Source organism: Ornithodoros turicata, unplaced genomic scaffold (assembly GCF_037126465.1).
Source record: "Ornithodoros turicata isolate Travis unplaced genomic scaffold, ASM3712646v1 Chromosome78, whole genome shotgun sequence".
In the NCBI taxonomy this organism is placed as follows: Eukaryota; Metazoa; Arthropoda; class Arachnida; order Ixodida; family Argasidae; genus Ornithodoros; species Ornithodoros turicata.
In genome coordinates this window covers 273,997-291,803 of record NW_026999392.1, presented here as the reverse complement: position 1 = coordinate 291,803, position 17,807 = coordinate 273,997, and the positions used below count along the sequence as shown (strand labels likewise).

Sequence of the window (17,807 nt, the reverse complement as noted above, 5' to 3'; positions counted from 1 at the left end):
TGTAACTCGGTATCTGTTCGTAGGTTTGCGCCGTTTCTAGTTGGTTGCGCGTTTAGGAACAACAAATTTATTCGAAGACGATAAGATACCGATAATGCATCACCGTACAGCGGCATTTACTCGTATCATTGTGAGCCATATTTAATTTGTTAAAATTTGTCGTCGTATTTGTTCAAAAATAAAAGCGCAAGTCGGCGTACTTGAATTGATCTCCTTGAACTGCTTACGTCGAACGTCTGCAAATGTTGTACTTATGTGCCTTCGCGCACCATACTAGGCACAAAAGCATATCTGATTAGAATAAATACTTCAAGAGGAAGTCATTCAAATACATTGTTATTTATAGCTGGTTTTCCATTCCAGGCATGGTATGTGGCGGCACGGAGGATTCCGAAAAGAAAAACAGCAACATTGCTAATAGGATGTTGCTGCCCAGGGAGTCCTGGCCGAAGAGGTGAGCTGTTAAGATCATCATAAGGTTCTGTTGTGAAGTGAGAAATTTAGTAGTAGTGCACGAATGTTAAATCGTGCACTACTTTTATAAAAAAGAAACAAAAAAAAAGTTATGCATGCATCATTTCATGAATTGTAATGTATCACTATTTGATATTCACATGTTTCCATTAAGGGAATGAACTGATGAACCTAAGTTCATCTCATGGTCATGCTCTGTGTTTACCTGGCAGTCACATTTTTAAGGCTTGTCATTCTTTTGTCTAGATGAAGATTTATGTTAGCCTTGTATGAAGTAACAGACACATATCAACACGTGTGCAGCTTGTGCACATTAAAACCAGCCGTGTAGAGTCAAATGCTTTTTTTTTTTAGTATCTAGCCAATTCATGGTTGCTCTTCGCTTCTTGCAGGTTTACTCATTCCAGAAGCAAGAATTGTACCATTGTAAGGCGAATGGAAATAAACTGACATCGACTGAGATAAGTGTTCCTTCTTGGCCAGTGACTGTAGGATGACTCCAAAAACGTCACAACAAAGCCAATATTCATCTAGCTCTCCACATAGTAGCCTGCTTCACAGCAACATCAACACTACCTTGTCGGAGTACACATTACACAATATGTTGCATTGTGCTGTGGTATGATAACATAGCGTTTGTTTCGCAATATGTGTATATAAATATGATAAGGGCCCTAAGGGCACACTGCATGGCTTATACCCTGCTGAATATATATCCATCCTGGCTGCGACATTGCATATCAATGCAGGTTACATTTGGCCGTTATGAGACATCTTCGGCCGTAATGAGACTACCTTTAGCCGTATTGAGACTTTGGCCGTAATGAGGATTATCGGCCGTATTGAGACTTCGGCCGTAATGAGACTTCGGCCGTAATGAGATACAATCTCTCTTTCCGCGTTGAAGGTGTGCGCTGGATTTCCAACCTCCTTTCGTCGGACTGACAAGGATTGCGCTGAAAAAATTGTCCCGCGCTAGTTCCGTAGAGCATGATGTTCAGCTATTTTTTCTGATGGGATATCCCCTGAATGTCCCTGTCAATTATCATTAATTTGAAGATACGAAGGCAGAAAAAATAGGCGATGTCAAGTTGCCGGTGGTGAGTAAATCAAAGAGTGATATTAAACGGTAGGAACAACTTATTTATTTACACATGGTAAACAAGACTTTCGTGCACGAGACTGCACTTCTTCAGGTTACAAAAATGTAAACATGGTACAGGCACATATATACAGTTGAAGGGGGAGTTCTGGCATGAGAGGGTAACAGGTTGATGGAAAGGATGCAAACAACAGATAAAAATCACAAGAACATAAATACAAAAGCAGGGGTATCAGAAGCGAAACAACGCGAGCCCAAGGGCTTATACACAGGAAACGAGAACACTTGTTGGTGACGTTCGAGGAATTAAGGATAAAAAGGGGGGTTATGGCGACGGAATGAGGACACGGGTGCGGAGTACAAAGGTGACCAGTGGACCGTGAGAAAGTGAAGACGGAGGTGGTCTCAGGAGAGAGACAAACGAAGAAGAATGTGGAAGTTGGAGAGTAGTGTGTGTGTGTTTATCATTATCTTGTTTTATTTGAAAAATTATATTTACGGGTTCAATAATTGTAGTGGGCCTGCGTGGATGTTCAAACCATGAGGCTTCAGAGACTGGAATTTTGCAATTAAAAAGGATTCGCGATTTTTGCGCTTCATGTCACTGTTATAACCCGATTCAAGGATAACGATTTTGAGGTCTGTACCTAAAGCGTGTCCAGGAAGGTTAAAATGTGTAGAAACGGGTGTAGGATGGTTATTAACAATATCGGATTTATGGCCGTAAAACCTTTCCCTCATGGTGTTCGAGGTTTCTCCAATATACTGAATACAACATTTCGTGCACATAATGAGGTAACATACGTTAAAAGAGTTGCAGTGCAATCCCTGTCGGATTTCGAAAATAAAAGAGTTTGAGGTGCTCGAGATAAATGTACATGGGCTAATGAAATGACATGTTTGGCAGCGTTTGTTACCACAAGGGGAACACCCAGGATTTGGTCGGGATAGACGGGATGAAACTAGTAAGTTACGAATGTTACGTGATCGACGGAATGTGATATTGGGGGGAGCAGGAAAAATTATTTTAAGTTTTTCGTCGCTGTGAAGTATGTTGAGATGGCGGGTGAAGATGGACCCTGCGCCACTCAGTGCTTTGTTATAGGCGGTAACGAAGGATAAGGGGTTTTGTTGCTGCCGCGGTTCATGTGAAAGTAATTTATCCCGATCTAGAGATTTGCACGCGGAGAGAGCATTGTTTATAAGGTTGGGAGGGTAGTTTCGTTTTCTAAAATCGTTGGACATTTCTTCAGCGCATGCCTCAAAATCTTCTGGGTTAGAGCATATGCGTTTTAGACGTGTAAATTGACCAAAGGGGATGTTCCTCTTCTGAGTATTAGGATGGTAGCTGTTAAAATGAAGGTACTGGCGTTTGTCAGTGGGTTTCTTGTATAGATTCGTGACCAGCTTACCAGACTGTATAGAGACAGTCACGTCGAGAAAATTCACTGATGCGTGGGAAAGATTACACGTGAACTTGATGGCCTGATGTACGGAGTTAAAATGCTCGAAAAACGCAATTAAGGATGGTTCATCACCCGACCATACGATGAAAATGTCGTCAATGTACCTTAAGAAGACTAAAGGTTTGATCGGGAAGGATGCTAATGTTTTTTCTTCGAATTGCCCCATGAAAAGATTCGCATAGTTGGGAGACACGCGTGACCCCATTGCTGCACCTTGAATTTGGACAAAATGTTTAAATTATTGAACCCGTAAATATAATTTTTCAAATAAAACAAGATAATGATAAACACACACACACTACTCTCCAACTTCCACATTCTTCTTCGTTTGTCTCTCTCCTGAGACCACCTCCGTCTTCACTTTCTCACGGTCCACTGGTCACCTTTGTACTCCGCACCCGTGTCCTCATTCCGTCGCCATAACCCCCCTTTTTATCCTTAATTCCTCGAACGTCACCAACAAGTGTTCTCGTTTCCTGTGTATAAGCCCTTGGGCTCGCGTTGTTTCGCTTCTGATACCCCTGCTTTTGTATTTATGTTCTTGTGATTTTTATCTGTTGTTTGCATCCTTTCCATCAACCTGTTACCCTCTCATGCCAGAACTCCCCCTTCAACTGTATATATGTGCCTGTACCATGTTTACATTTTTGTAACCTGAAGAAGTGCAGTCTCGTGCACGAAAGTCTTGTTTACCATGTGTAAATAAATAAGTTGTTCCTACCGTTTAATATCACTCTTTGATCATTAATTTGAGTAAATTAGACAAAGTCTTCACATTGGTGGTGTAAAACCGTGACCTTTACTTGGCAAATTTCCGACTTCAGTTCGCAAAAATGTAGATAATTAAACTTACGTTACACGACATTCACATCAGGAGGTGGCAAGAACCTAGTAAGAACTAGGGTAGGGAATCCCGACGCCTTTTTGCTATCCCGGGATTTCGGGATTCGAAAATCGTAATCCCGGGATCCCGGGACGGGACCGGGATTTTGTGCAATTCCCTTTTCGGCAATAGCCCGTACGTCCAATGACACATTGCAGGCCCTCTCTAACGCTATACGAAAGGAACAGCTTGTTAATTTTATTGCCCGCATTGGTCTCCAGGTTTTTTAAGGTTCCACAAACAACACTTTCACGCGCAAGCAAAGCAGCCCTGAAGTCTCAGTCTTTAGCACTATCACCACTGCCTCGTTGCTCAAAAAACGGCCTCAAGAAACACAGAGCGTCCAAGGTACTGTCGTCAAGCCGTGACCGAATCTTTGTGCAAAGATTTCCTGCCGAGCTGAAAATCCTTTCGGACTCCACGCTGGTCGGGACAATGGATCGGAGGTAGAGATTTGCCTCTTCTAGAAGGGCTCCTCTTCCTCCACCATGCCGAAACAGTCCGATTTCTTTCCGGAGGCGGGATTCCACTGTGCAGCGATTGGGTGATGATGCCCCAGTCCGTTCACTCGACGCCGATGCCATCATTATTGCATTGTCCAACTTTTTCTTGAGGTCATGAGGATCTGACACTGCTGCAGTTGCTTCCTGGATATCGTCTATCTCTCGCTCGACAGGCGAAGCAGACAGTCTTGTTGTAGATTCTTCCCGGCGTTCATTACGCTGTATGACTTTTGTAAGAAATATGCGGAGAGCGTCGGAGGTGACGGTCCTGAAAGACGAGTCGAGAAGACGTTCGACGTGATAGCCGTAAGAGGGGTCCTGCAGTATCTGCAGAACCGTAGATGCCATCGTGCGGCGTTGACATAAGCGTGTTCTGATATTTTCCTTCAGTAGCCGCGAAAAAGCACCCTCCTGTTCATTTAGACATTCGAACACAAATTTGATTGTGGCGTCTGCTGACAGAAGGTGGGCATCGCGACGACAAAGTGCCTCAACAGCAAGGTGGACGGGCTTCAAGCACGCGACTACGCTAGTTATGCACGCGATGTCTGAGTCCGAAAGTTCACTTCTCGATCCTATGTCAATTAGCGCTTTCCTGACGCTGTCGCGTACTTTCAGGTAGCGCTCAAGCATCGCAAGAAGCGAATTCCATCTCGTTTTACAATCCAAAACTAACACCTGTTCCTTGCCATGATCTTGAGTGATGTGAGCTTGCAAGATGTCGTTGCTTTTCGGAGATCGCTTGAAGCGCATGATCTCCGCACGGACGTTATTAATGATGTCCCGGATGCAATCATCCCTGTGAGTGGGTGACCGGACCTCTACTGCGTCATCCATTATACTCATACCATCAAGTTCTTCGTCTGTTTCCGACTCCGAACTACTACTTTTTTCCTCTTCATCCGCGCGAGACATGTTCGCCGGCAAAGCGTATAAGGCATCAGTGACTGCTAGATGGAATCCATGCGCCATGCATAATTGGTGCTGCAACGGCTCCAAAATTTTTCCAACCTTAACCATTACCGACGCTCCGTCTGTGGTAAGGCCGACGACATCTGTGCCGAGGGTGACGCCGAAATCCAGCAGCCTGTTACGAATGGCGTCCACGCATTGTTCTGCCGGCATCGCGCACCTGATCCTTACGAGTCCCAAACTCCAAGAGCAAACACCGCTCCTGAATTTTGCACCAGCGGTATGAACATTGATGTTCATGTATCTACGGTTCCTGACCGACGTCCATTCGTCTAATGTCAGGGCAAGTTTACGCCCTGCTTCGAGCTCATTCTTCAGGTCCTGCTTGCACACATCTTTTATCTGAATGTAGAAGTTCATTGTGTACTGACGGACAGTTTTTTTATCCTTAGGGAACTTCAGTCCAAGAGCGCGCATGCCATCACGTATGTCTTCTGACGAAGCAATCACATGAAACGATAACCCACACTTGGCGGCCATCCGTGCTACCCTATATTCAATCGAAGTGCTCGCGCTCGCCAGAAACGAATCAAGCGTTGGTGAAGAATATTTGGGTACCTTCGATGTCGATGGAAGGCTTCCTTTTGTGGCGTCTTCGTTTGCAGGCCTCACTCGAAGGTTTATATGATGTTGCAGCAGATGCGTATGGAGACCTTTCGTCGAGGCACCGAGAGTCTTTAACACCCTGTCGCATCTCTTACATTTCGCCGATTGTCCATCTTCTGCACGTAAGTAGTAGAACCATACACTGCTACTGTCACTGCACTTCGACGGAACTTCGAAGAAGCGAACGGCGGACATTGTCACGCTTCAACCATTTAGTGGCAATGTAGGCACCACACGGACGCTCGGATTGTGTCGGCGAGACAGTCGGACGCCGGTGCGACTGTTGCCACCAGTTCAAGACAGAGGGACCCCGTGCGCTGACCGGCCCCTCGCCGGCGCAACGGATGAGAGCTTTTGCTGTGCCGTGGCTACTTTTCGCGGACGAAAGCTTCAAAGAGCGAATCTACGGAGCCATTGTTTTCATCAAGCTACCTCTTGCATTACACCAGCAATGCCAAGCCATAATGGGAGCTTTAAGATCCCGAAATCCCGGGATTTTTGGTCAGAAAATCCCGGGATTTCGGGACCGAGAAATCGTCCGGGATCCCGGGATCCCGGGACGTCGGGATCCCGGGATCCCAACCCTAGTAAGAACAAATGCCGTTGACCACATGATTCTAGGTGGCGTAGTTTTTTAATTATAATTCAGTGACACGTTTTCTGGGACACCCTGTATATTCCACCACAACATTCTCCCTTTCTCTCTCTCTATGTGCGTGTCAAAGCCAACAAATTTTGATGTCTGTCCAAGTCATTTTAGCGAACGAAATCCACATTTTTATACGCTGAGGCTTAACGAGGCGGACGCGAGGCTACAGCACGTTAGTTAGTTGATTATTAGGTTGGTATAAGTTCGGTGTTTGCATTTTCACGTTCAGGTTAGTTTAAGTGAGCTTTGGCAGTTTCCGCGCACAAATAGCCAGATAACATTTATTTACGGTAGTTTATTTTTCAGCGGGCACGTCGATCACTTTATTTTGAGATAGCCCAATTTTTCGATAGCGGCTCCCTCGATTTTCCATCTTTCGACACTCCCTGCCGGTTGCGCGTTGGATGACCCAAAACCTGTACCCGTCTGTCTTTGAACCGCGAACAAAGGGAGGCCTTCTGACGAAGATTAAGGGCGTTTCACACTGCAAAACAAAACACCAAACAGCGACAAGACACCGACAAGACTCGGAACGCTGTCGCTGTCGGCGTTCCGTGTTTCGTCGATATCAATGTCACATTGGCAAGACGGCGCCACCAACACTACAACGAGACACATGTTGTTGCGGTGTGAAATACTTCATCGACAAAAACATCAACAAAACATGTCGTAAGACCGTGTTTTCACTGCTTTGGTCGCAGTCCAAATTTCGAGTGGTGGACATCACATAATCTTGCGCGTTTCTGGCAGTCCAGAGGTGCGCATTCACTTATATCGACATCGAGCACGTTTTTTGCAGTTTAGACGTCCCCCGCAGTATGACCGAGCACAGAGAAAGCTGGAGAAACACCACAAACGAATCATTGCCGTGACACCTGGCCGATCTTGGATTCGGAGGTTGCACAACGTACTTTTGGCAACGTAGACAGGCGTTGGTAGTGTTTATGTCTGGTGACAGGCGAGGGCCTCAAGTGTCCGAGATTCCAATGCGATCCAGGCGTCGGCTCTTGGTAGCGCGGAAGACTTGCTATGTATGACGGTTGGCGGCAACCTATGTTCCAGCGCTCGGCTTTCGGTGAGAGCTCCGTCTGTACTTCTATCTGTCCTTTTGACCTTTGTTCCTTTTGTCTATTTGTCCTTTGCTTTTGATCTCATCTTTCCTTGTCTCCCTCAATTCATCGTCATCTACACGAGTCTCTCACAGGGGTCCAATATCGCAGTCAGAGCCAATCACGAACGCTGACCCGACTTTTACTGCTTTATGACCAGCCAAAGGAGGGGCGACACAATAGGAGAGGTCCCAATTGCTCGAAGGGGCAACGTGGCTTTATCACCCTTTGTAAAAGACGATGCACGCTTTCTATTTACCGCAAGTAGAAAGCCAAAAATGTATGTTGGGTAAAATGTTTTAGCGGTACTCGTCGTCTGAATCTGTGGCAAGATACATCGAGAGACGCCAGTGTACTCGTTCCCTCCGCCATCCTGATGTGGGGAGAAGGCGCGATTACTGTGTCGACCGCGTCGAGTGTTTTCAGTGTGACTCGAAACCAAAACAACGACCTGCGATACGACACGCTCCGAAGACACTGTCGGATGACGTGGTCGTCTGTTCGTGTTTTTTGTTTGAGCAGTGTGATATAGCAACAACAACGACAAAAACGCTTGTTTTTGTTGACTGTCTTGTCCGTGTCCCGGCAGTGTGAAAGGCCCTTAAGGAAAAGCTAGGGGTCATTGGGAATTCTCCGCTGCTAGTCGCTCTACGCTGAACGAAAGGTCTGGTGTAATGAGAAGTACCCTGTGAAAACCAAGGAGTGTCTAAAAATATAGTACTGAAGTTTCCGGGTAATAATCAGCGCATTATGAGACGGAATTTGTGCTCCGAGACCTCCTCGCGCGTCAAGTTCCTTTCATTTTATCCTGTTCATTTATACATAAAGACGGAGTTGAATGTCTTTCAGGAGCTTCCTTCTTGTCCTTTTTCTTTCTTTCTTTTTTTGAATAGCTATTGTTAAATGTAATGCATTTATTTAGGCTGATTGAGTGAGATGCTCCAACTACTTTCTTTTTATCTCTCTCTTCCCAGATGGCTCTCGAGAGAGCTTTCTGTTCCTTTTCCCACTGACTTTGGTAAAGCTTCCTTCGCCGGAATTTCGGTCGTACTATATTATCGATGTTTCGGTGGGATGTGGTGTTCAGCTCCACTGCGCGAAACATTGGCAAGAAATATTCAAGATGGCGCATGTCAAATGAACTCCAGGTGGCCGAAATAATCCGCACTCCTACCACATTTCGACACGCAGTGTCAAAGTGACAAAATTTATGTTTCTTTGTTGCATGCTCTTGAACGGCGACTTTATACTTTTACCTCGTTGTATCCCTAATACAGTACTGAAATGTTGTCAAAAATTCATTCATTTCGCACCAACGACGATGAAAACAATCTAGTTGCTTTAACACTTTTTAATGCGCATGTCTAGGTGCATATTCAGTTCATGTTTTTGGTGCGCAGTTGCACGCATATTTCTCGAGTTTTACATATTTATCCGCGATTGTATTATTATCAGTCAAAGCTGCGACGCTATTTCGAAGCATAATTTTGGGCACCACTGTCAACATCAAATCATAGCGCGGAATCTAGTTGCCCAAAACGACATCGGGCAATTAACGACCTCATTTTGCTCACATGACGACAGTGTTGCACCTAACACCGTTACAAGTACCGCCCCTACCGGTATGAAAGTGCGGATCGCGATACTTTTGTAAATCGGTACCGGAAAAGTATTGCCGTTACAAACTTACGGCAGCGCGCTTACCGTACCGTTACTAATGCCGACACTTTTTAGTTTCTCACCCTTTCTTGACCGACGATATTTCTTACTCTTATTCATTGTAACTGGTCCGCCTAGCGCTCCACAACAAGCCTTTCTTTCTTTCTTTCTTTAATTATTCTATTTTCTTTTTATTTATTTATTATTATTTCTTATTTCTGGAATAGCAAGCCGACGTCCCGTTTGGCTGACCTTTCCCCGTTTTTTTTTCACTTTTTGTCTAATAAACATATCCCCCCCCCCCCCTGTGGGCGTGCCTGTGGGCGTGCCTATGTGCTCCGTAACGGGAATTATACCAAACGCACGTTCATTTTTTCTTCGAACCTAGAGGAAATAACTGCATCATGGCATTTTGTCAAATGTTCCTTGAGAGGTTCGCTCGGACATTGGTTTGGCTGCTGTATTCGTCCTAATTGTTCGAGTTGAACATAGACTGGTTCATTTTGTTGCCAACTCAGTCTATTTCACCCTCTGCAGGAAAGAGTGTCAAGACCGGACGAGCCTTACTGTCATCTAAGGTCAGAAGCAGCGAATCCTTAATTTCGCAACCCAAGTAAGTCAGCGCCATATAATTCTGCCTGGTTTGGTCCGACTCTCTGAAAGCCCCCATCATCATCCCCTCGCAAGTCTCGCAAGACTGCGCCAACGACGCAAAATTACTTGTGTAGTGTGTATGCATGACACCGAAGCAGCACTTGGGCAAAACAGGAGGCTAATAGAGCCGCACGGGCTGTCCTCCCGCAGCTCTGTAATAGCCGTTCCATTACCGGAAACAGTGAGGAAAACTTAACGAAATTGAAAGGCCGGTATCAGAAACGGATAAAGGAAACGAAAATGCGTCCGTTGTCCTTCCCTCTTTCAAAGGCCATCTGGCTTACAGAACTTCTGCTACAGTTCAGATCCATAACTCGCTGCCAATTCAACTGCCATATCTGGACGGTGTTTATTTGCTGTTGTTGCCGTTCCTTTTATTTTTTTATTTTTTCGCTCGCGAGGGAGGAAGTAGGTTTTCACAGCGAAAGTTACTGAACAAGTGGAAATGCCGAAGGGTTCTGGGACCTTTCAACTCCACCAGTGTCCCAGTAAACCAGATATGTCTCAGAGACATCCACACAATATCCCACTTGGGATTTTGGGATATTCCAGGGACTAGGCTGAATAGCCCGTTGACGTCTCAGAGGACCCGCATTTCTTCAGCATTTGCTGATCCAGTAAGGGTTCCAGGAATGTCTTTCGCAGATATTTGGACGTATAGAGGACATACAGGGTGTCCCAGAAAACGTGTCATTGAATTATAATAAAAAAAACTACGCCACCTAGAACCATGCGATCAACGGCATTTGTTGTTACTAGGTTTTTGCCAGCTTGTAAAGTTAATGTCATGTACCCCAAGTTTAATTATGTAAATATTTGCGAACTGAACTCAGAAATTTGCCAAGGGAAGGTCACTTTTTTACCCCACCAATATGAAGAGCGTGCCGAATTCACTCCAATTCATGATAATTGACAGTGATAGCCGAATATCATGCTTTTCGGAGCACCGGACCATAACGCGCGATGTCTTTTTGAGCGCAATCGCTCGCAGTCCGACGAAAGGAGGTTCCGAAGCCAGCCCACAGAGTGATAGTAGAAAAAGTAAGAGTTCCTAAAATTGGGAGAGGGAAAGCGTTATCCCAGCGAAAGTCGGACGTGATAAGCCATGCCTGCGTTATCTCTTTCTGCGATGCCGGAGTGGGCTGGGTTTCCAACCTCCTTACCAGCTCCGGTGGCGCAGCGGTAACGCGTGCGCTTGGAGACTGGGAGGTCCGCGGTTCGAATGCGCGGGCCGGCTGTGCCGTCTGGGGTTTTTCCTGGGTTTCCCTCAGATGTGTAATAGGCGTATGCCGGCACAGTTCCCCTGAAGTCGGCCCATGGACGCAGCTATCCTCCGTCTTCCACTTCATCCTTTCCTCTCCTCCTCTCCACCACCTTTCCCTTCCCGAGAAACATGCCGCCTAATCAGGCAGGCAGACCTCTCGGGTTCCTCCCAACGACACTCCTCCTCCTCCTCCTCCTCCTCCTCCTCCAACCTCCTTTCGTCGGACTGACAAAGATTGCGCTGAAAAATTCATCGCGCGCTATTCTGTGCTACCGCCGTAGAGCATGATGTTCGGATATTTTTTCCGATGCGATAGCTCCTGAATATCCTTGTCAATTATCATTAATTTGAGTAAATTAGACACGCTCTTCACATTGGTGAAGTAAAAAAGTGACAGTTACTAGGCAAATTCATCCGAATCCGAGTTCAGTTCGCAAAAATTTACATAATTAAACTTACGTTACACGACATTCACAGGAGGAGGTGGCAAAAACCCAGTAAGAACAAATGCCGTTGACCGCATGATTCTAGGTGGTGTAGTTTTTTTATTATAATTGAATGACACGTTTTCTGGGACACCCTGTATACAGGCAGGACGTATTACTATTGTTGTAATTTGCTGATTTTTTATTTATTTTTGCTTTGATTTATATTATTACCGTATTTATTTAGTTTTATTTTTATTTTGCTGATTTTGCGATCCACTAAGACGACTCGCATTGCCTGTTTGATGAAGCGCGGTCGGAGAATGTCGATGATGATGTCGAATTTCCGTGGAAAAGGTAAAAGACGTTTTTTTTTCCTTTGTTTATTGACTATGGTGCGATAGGTGATGAGTTGTTACAGATATGACTAAAAAGGGTATGGCTATGAGGGTATAAAATAAGTATTATTAATGGAGGAATGCGTGTGATAAATACCGCGTCAAACAGACGTTACTATACGTGCGAACGGGACATCACAATGTAAAAATAAAATACAGTGCGAACAATTTGGGGGCGCAAAATGTTGACTAAAGACTCAACGACTTTTCCATTCGTGATAAAGGTTGACAATATGTTGAAGGTACAAAGTGGGATCCACGCAAATATTCGCTGCGTGAATCCTCAGTTGAGTGGCTCGTGGAAAAGCAACGTTGTTCTTTATGCTCACCATCCACCAATGACTACGTACGTACAATTGAAACAGCGTTGACTCAGCGCTATCTCTTTACATACAACATTAGTCAACATTAGACAACGTAGACTCTACGGTTACACCAACAGTCGGTGTTGACTGGCAGCTTATTCTGCCAAAGCTTTCTTATTTTTTCTGTTTGACATGTCTGAAGTGAGAAACTATTTATTTAACGATAGTTTATAGCAGTTTGATTCAAAAAAATGAAATTGTCGCGCGTTCTGAGAATGCTGGAAATGGTTGCCGTCGCCACAAGAAATATTTCTTGTAATGTAAAGAAACGCCATTGTAGTGATAATGGTAGTGTTCAGAATATTCAATGGAGGATATTTATGGCGTCTCGTGCTGGATATACAGCGGACGCAGTGAGGATACACGTGACATCTGTAACGTATGAGACCAGTTTGGGAGGTCTCTGGGATATTGATGGTTAGCTGGGTTGTAGCATTTCATCAAGAGCATCGACTAACAAAGCACTTTTATGCGCTCTGGGATCACAGCACTAGGGCCTAGCGTTACCCGTGTCTATGCTATGTAGTAACACAGACGGGTTTCTCCGTGAAGACAGTACTCGTTCGAGCTGACGGCGCTCCTGCTCAGGACCATGGAACGGACAGTCGAGAGTGGAAACGGTTCAACGGAAGTCGCTGCGGCCTGCTTAGCTGGACTGTGCCACATCGAAGTCCTGATGATCTGTGGCCAACATTGGGCAGGTCCAATTTCTGCCGGATGAATACATGCCCAATATATAACAGGAACTACCAGGCCAGGAAGATGCACCGAATCCTGGCTGTGTTGTCTGAGGTCTTCCCGGGTTTTCCGCTCTGTTCCTCCTGTACGTCGCTCATAGCCGCAGTTGCTTCGCGGCACTAGCACGAATGGAAGGTTTTCGTCGTCTCCCATTAAGCGAAGCTAGAGCACTGGAATAACGTCATTGGAAGCGAGATGACATCTGTAGAGTGCAATAAGTGCGCCGAAACGATATGATATGATGGGGGCACGAAACGTTATCGCTTATCAACTGCAGGGCGAGAGAGAGGTGATGCAGGTACGAGCGAGAGTAAGCAGACAAAACAAGAAAACTTGGACGTTTTGGCTTCCCGGCACAAATACGCAGCACATTACTTTCGGCAGACAACCGGTGAAGCGTGAGACCTTGATTTGTGCCGCGTATCGTATTAGGAGTAAAATGACAGCCTTGTGTCGGAAAAGCACTTCAAATAGGCGTTTTTTCATCGCAAGGGGCACAGGAACCGTATTTGAATTTAGAGTGTACTGCTACAAAAAGGCTGTACTGTTACTGGGCTGCTACACAGGTGTCAAAGTATGGACATAAAAGACTTGACGGTCGTATTTATTCATTATTTGCTTTCTGAAATTTGGACACTAAGTACAAAAATCTGAAAACAGTCATGCGGTTTATCTGTCAGCCTCGCCGATAAGAGATGCGAAAGGACCTTTCCGTTGAACGTACATTGTCGAACAGAGAACAAGTTTAAGAAGAAGGACAAGAGAGCAATGTTTGCTTGGACAACTTTTGTTGATTTTCAGCGCATAAATGCGTGTTCACCTAAAGATCGTATGATTTGCACAGAACGTGCGTAAATGTGGGCTTTTTTGGGGCACACATCCTGAACAACAGTATTTCTTTTTACGATATAACAAACTTCAATACAAAGTCCTTGCGCAGCAATGTGCTGTTCTAACAGAAACGCACATAGAAATAAACGCATAAAGAATACATCATATACAATACAAAATACACACTTGCTGGAGATGTGACACTTGTGCCTTTGTCGGTGGGATTGTATTGCTTCAGGTGGGCTAGGCGTAGGCGTGATACAACCAATTTATCTGAAAATTAGTTGCATTTGGCACGCTCTAGGTTTGCTCTGACAATCACGTTATATTCGATGACTTCTTGACACGAGCGCAGCAACACAACTTTCTACAACAGCAAGCGCCACCGCTGATCTTTTCGAAATAAACGTATACCCCCTCCGAGCGCCATCCCTGGCACGCAAGGGCTCACGGGAATTTATAGCGCCTTACAACATTACGAGACGGCCAGAGGTAGAGGTAGAAGAAGAACAACAACATTCCCTGTGCTCACAGCAGCAGCGTCAGTCTGGGTAAACTAGAACCGGACCAGACGACAGAGCAGTGGCGCTCATAGTTCCCATGCTACCGCGCCCACATCTGTAAAGTCTGCTATTCAATATGAGCGAACGCAATGAACGTGGGAATAAGGGGCAGAAAGTAAGGATGAGGAAAAAATACTTTGAGCGCATTTCTCCGCGGATCTCCTTCAAGTACTTCGGATCCATGTCCGGGAATAGCGTTATGTCAAAGAACACAACTCGATGGCGCTCCTGACGTGAAAATCAATTCTGGCCGTCAGGCATAAGTCATGAGTTGGGTTCCAAGTAATGGGCCTGACTAAAGAATAAAAATTACATCAACGCGACGACGTATAAGATCGGCAGAAAAAGAGCATGACGAATTATCGAGCACTGAGTTTGGGAGCAATCGAAGAACCAACACAACAATAATCGGCGTTGCAGCTGACAGCGGTGCACGACGGGCGCAGGTCAGAGAAAGCAGTTATGTCAATTTCCAGTGTTGTCCTCAGCCTCGACAAATCATGAGTATTGCCCAATGAAAAGAAGAGATATTTTATGTCTAGCGACATAATGTGGCAGGGGCTAATGTCACCTATATGGGCTCTTCAGAATTGGAGTGCATGTAAGAAACACGTTCGAGGAATTGCCAATGTATCCCGAGATGATCTTTTGCCATGTGTTATTCTCGTCTAGAACTATTCGAATTGAATGCATCATATTTGTGATATTTAATGACAGATTTGGTGAAAACCTTCAACCTTCTGCTCGCTGCTCTATTCATGGTGGAAACATTAAAATCGTAGTAAGCAGCAACTCTAACGGTGCGCTTTGCGAGTTTCAGGTTATCTTGGAACGATTTTAGGACGGGGAATTTTGTAATTGAATGTCATTTCCGGTGGGATGTAGAATTACGAGTAGGACAGTGAAGTAGATACTAGGGTCGCGTTCTATGTTCCTCTGCTAGGAACGGGGTTTGAGTACGAGTGGAACAGAACTGCTGGGTAAGAGATCGTTGCGTCTTGCTGTATGGTACTCAAGAAAAATGGTGCAACAGCATTTTTCTTTTTCTTTTTTTTTTTTTGCTGCAAACAGTAAGCTATTTTTTTGAAATAGCTTATCAAGATACAAATGTGCATCCCCGCATATTCTGTAGCAACAAAAAGAACAGCTCTCAACCCTCAACAAGAACGTCAGGAAAACACATTGTTTATCGAGAGGACGTTTATTCTTCCAGAAGCACCGACAAACATTCAAGTGGCTGGCGATTCCTCCATGACGGGTTTATCCTCCATACATATGTAGAACTCACCTTTTTTATTCCTGCTACAGTGGAAGGCGTCGTGGAGCTCTGATAAACCTTGAAAGGCATGCTTTATCTTCTCTAGAAGCGGTATTTGCGACTTGGTCATGTCTGCCTGCATGAGCCGTGCCCAGTGTCTGTCGCGCGTTAGGGAACACACAGTTCTCACTGCGGAGAGGAAGAACATTTGGTCGGGATTAGCTGCTGGCCAGACTCCTGAGATGACTTGATCGTCCTCTGCATCCATGTAGTAATGGTAAGCGTTGTACGCAACGCGAACTATCATCATAGTGAAAGCGACAGTATACACGTCCCGTCTTTCAGAAACTGCGCCAGTGTTGTCCTCCTTCTCGGTGTATACTCCGCTGTTGATGCATTTCAGCTTTACCCTCCAGTTGTTGTTGGCAATGTTGAAATAAAAACGGAAGAACTCGGTGATAATGTCGTGCAGCAGGAGTACGCCCAGTCCGCCGTAGTTTAATGCGTACGGGACGTCCGGATCGTAATACGGTGGCTGCAGTATGCCAGCGGGTAGTAAAATGACGTTGTCGACAACGTCATACAGAAGGGATTGGCGCGGGTTATATCTATGTAGGTTCAGGTCTACTATCCTGGCTGGAAAGATGAAGGAGTGTAGGTGCTTGATGCTGATGGCGGCTCTTTCTTGGGCTTTCTTCCTCTCTTCATCCGTTCCCGATATAATGTCCTCTTGGATGTCAAGGGACGTGAATCGTTTCTTGGCGATGTGCGCTGTGGCGTTCACCAGAATCCCGAAGAATGGGGCGTTGTATGGATCCATGGCCAGATCATTGTAGTACTCTGTGAGAAGAGTATCGTTCGCAATCCAAGGCGGAATGCTGACCATTGTTCGGATGGCACCGATATGGGCGTACGCAGTTTGCAGCTCACCACTAGCTATCCAAGATGCCTCCGAAAGCATGTGTTTCAATCCAAAGAGTATGCTTTGTATCATTCGGTTCACTTTAACGAATGTCTTAATTCGGGTGTGAGTCTCAACGTACACCCTACCGACAGCCATGGGCATCACATCGTTGGCCAACATGAGACATTCCTTAGAAAGGTCCTGCTCTTGGTGCACGTTGATGTCAACTTCTCGAAATGTGTCCTCGTACCGTCGCAGTTCTCTCGACGCGTGTCGCCCAAAAAGATGCAGCAAACGCCAACCGATGTAGTTTACAGCCCGCACGTTCTTCGCTCCTTGCCTCAAACTTGCCACGTAGCGAAGGTAGTTCGTGGATCGAATTAGAATTTCGGTCCTTGCAACAACCTTAAAGGACGATCCAAGTCCAACTATGTCACTTAAAAATGTGGCCCAGTTGACACCCGGTATGTCGCGAGTCAAATCCTCAACAGTAACACGCTTGAATCTCCTCCTGTAGCAGTGCTTTCGAACCACGAAAGCCTGGTTTCTCTCGAAGGCAAATATTCCTTCTAAGGTTGTATTGCCAACATGCGGGGAGTAACTGGTGATGGCATCCTTCATGTAGGTCGAGTAACGGCTTCGCATTGGGCCCATTTTCGTCTGTGTGTATACGTATCGAGGCATGGGAAATGAAGGGCAATCCAAAGCAAGGTATACTGTCTTATTAGTCCTGAGCTGCGATTCTATGATGGACATTCTTGGCGCGAGGTTCGCACTTTGTACACCTAAGATTGCGTTGTCCTGCGTGTCGTGTAGGTACCTGGGAAGTACTGTGCTAATTATGTTCTCAGCGAATGCTTCATAGGGCCAGCTTCTCAAAGAGTACCTGTTGAACAATAATCTGAGTTCATCCATGGCATCTTCCGCTTCCATTCTGTGTCGAATGCAGCTCTGGTAGAAGGTAGAAGCCTTCTGCATTGCGTT

The 17,807-nt window shown here is 45.5% G+C and overlaps 1 protein-coding gene across 4 annotated transcripts in view; it reads left to right on the top strand.

Annotated features, from left to right (window-relative positions):
• The window catches only part of LOC135374565 (SH2 domain-containing protein 3C-like), a 286,980-nt gene that overhangs the window by 194,586 nt on the left and 74,587 nt on the right, over positions 1 to 17,807 (top strand). For 3 of the 4 annotated variants that reach the window (XM_064607502.1, XM_064607503.1, XM_064607507.1), the window contains one exon: positions 9,961 to 10,036. The exons of the other annotated variant lie outside the window; for it this stretch is intronic. In XM_064607502.1, coding sequence (XP_064463572.1) covers positions 9,961 to 10,036 — 76 coding nt within the window. The remainder of the gene's footprint in view (positions 1 to 9,960; positions 10,037 to 17,807) is intronic. 4 annotated transcript variants of the gene reach the window in all.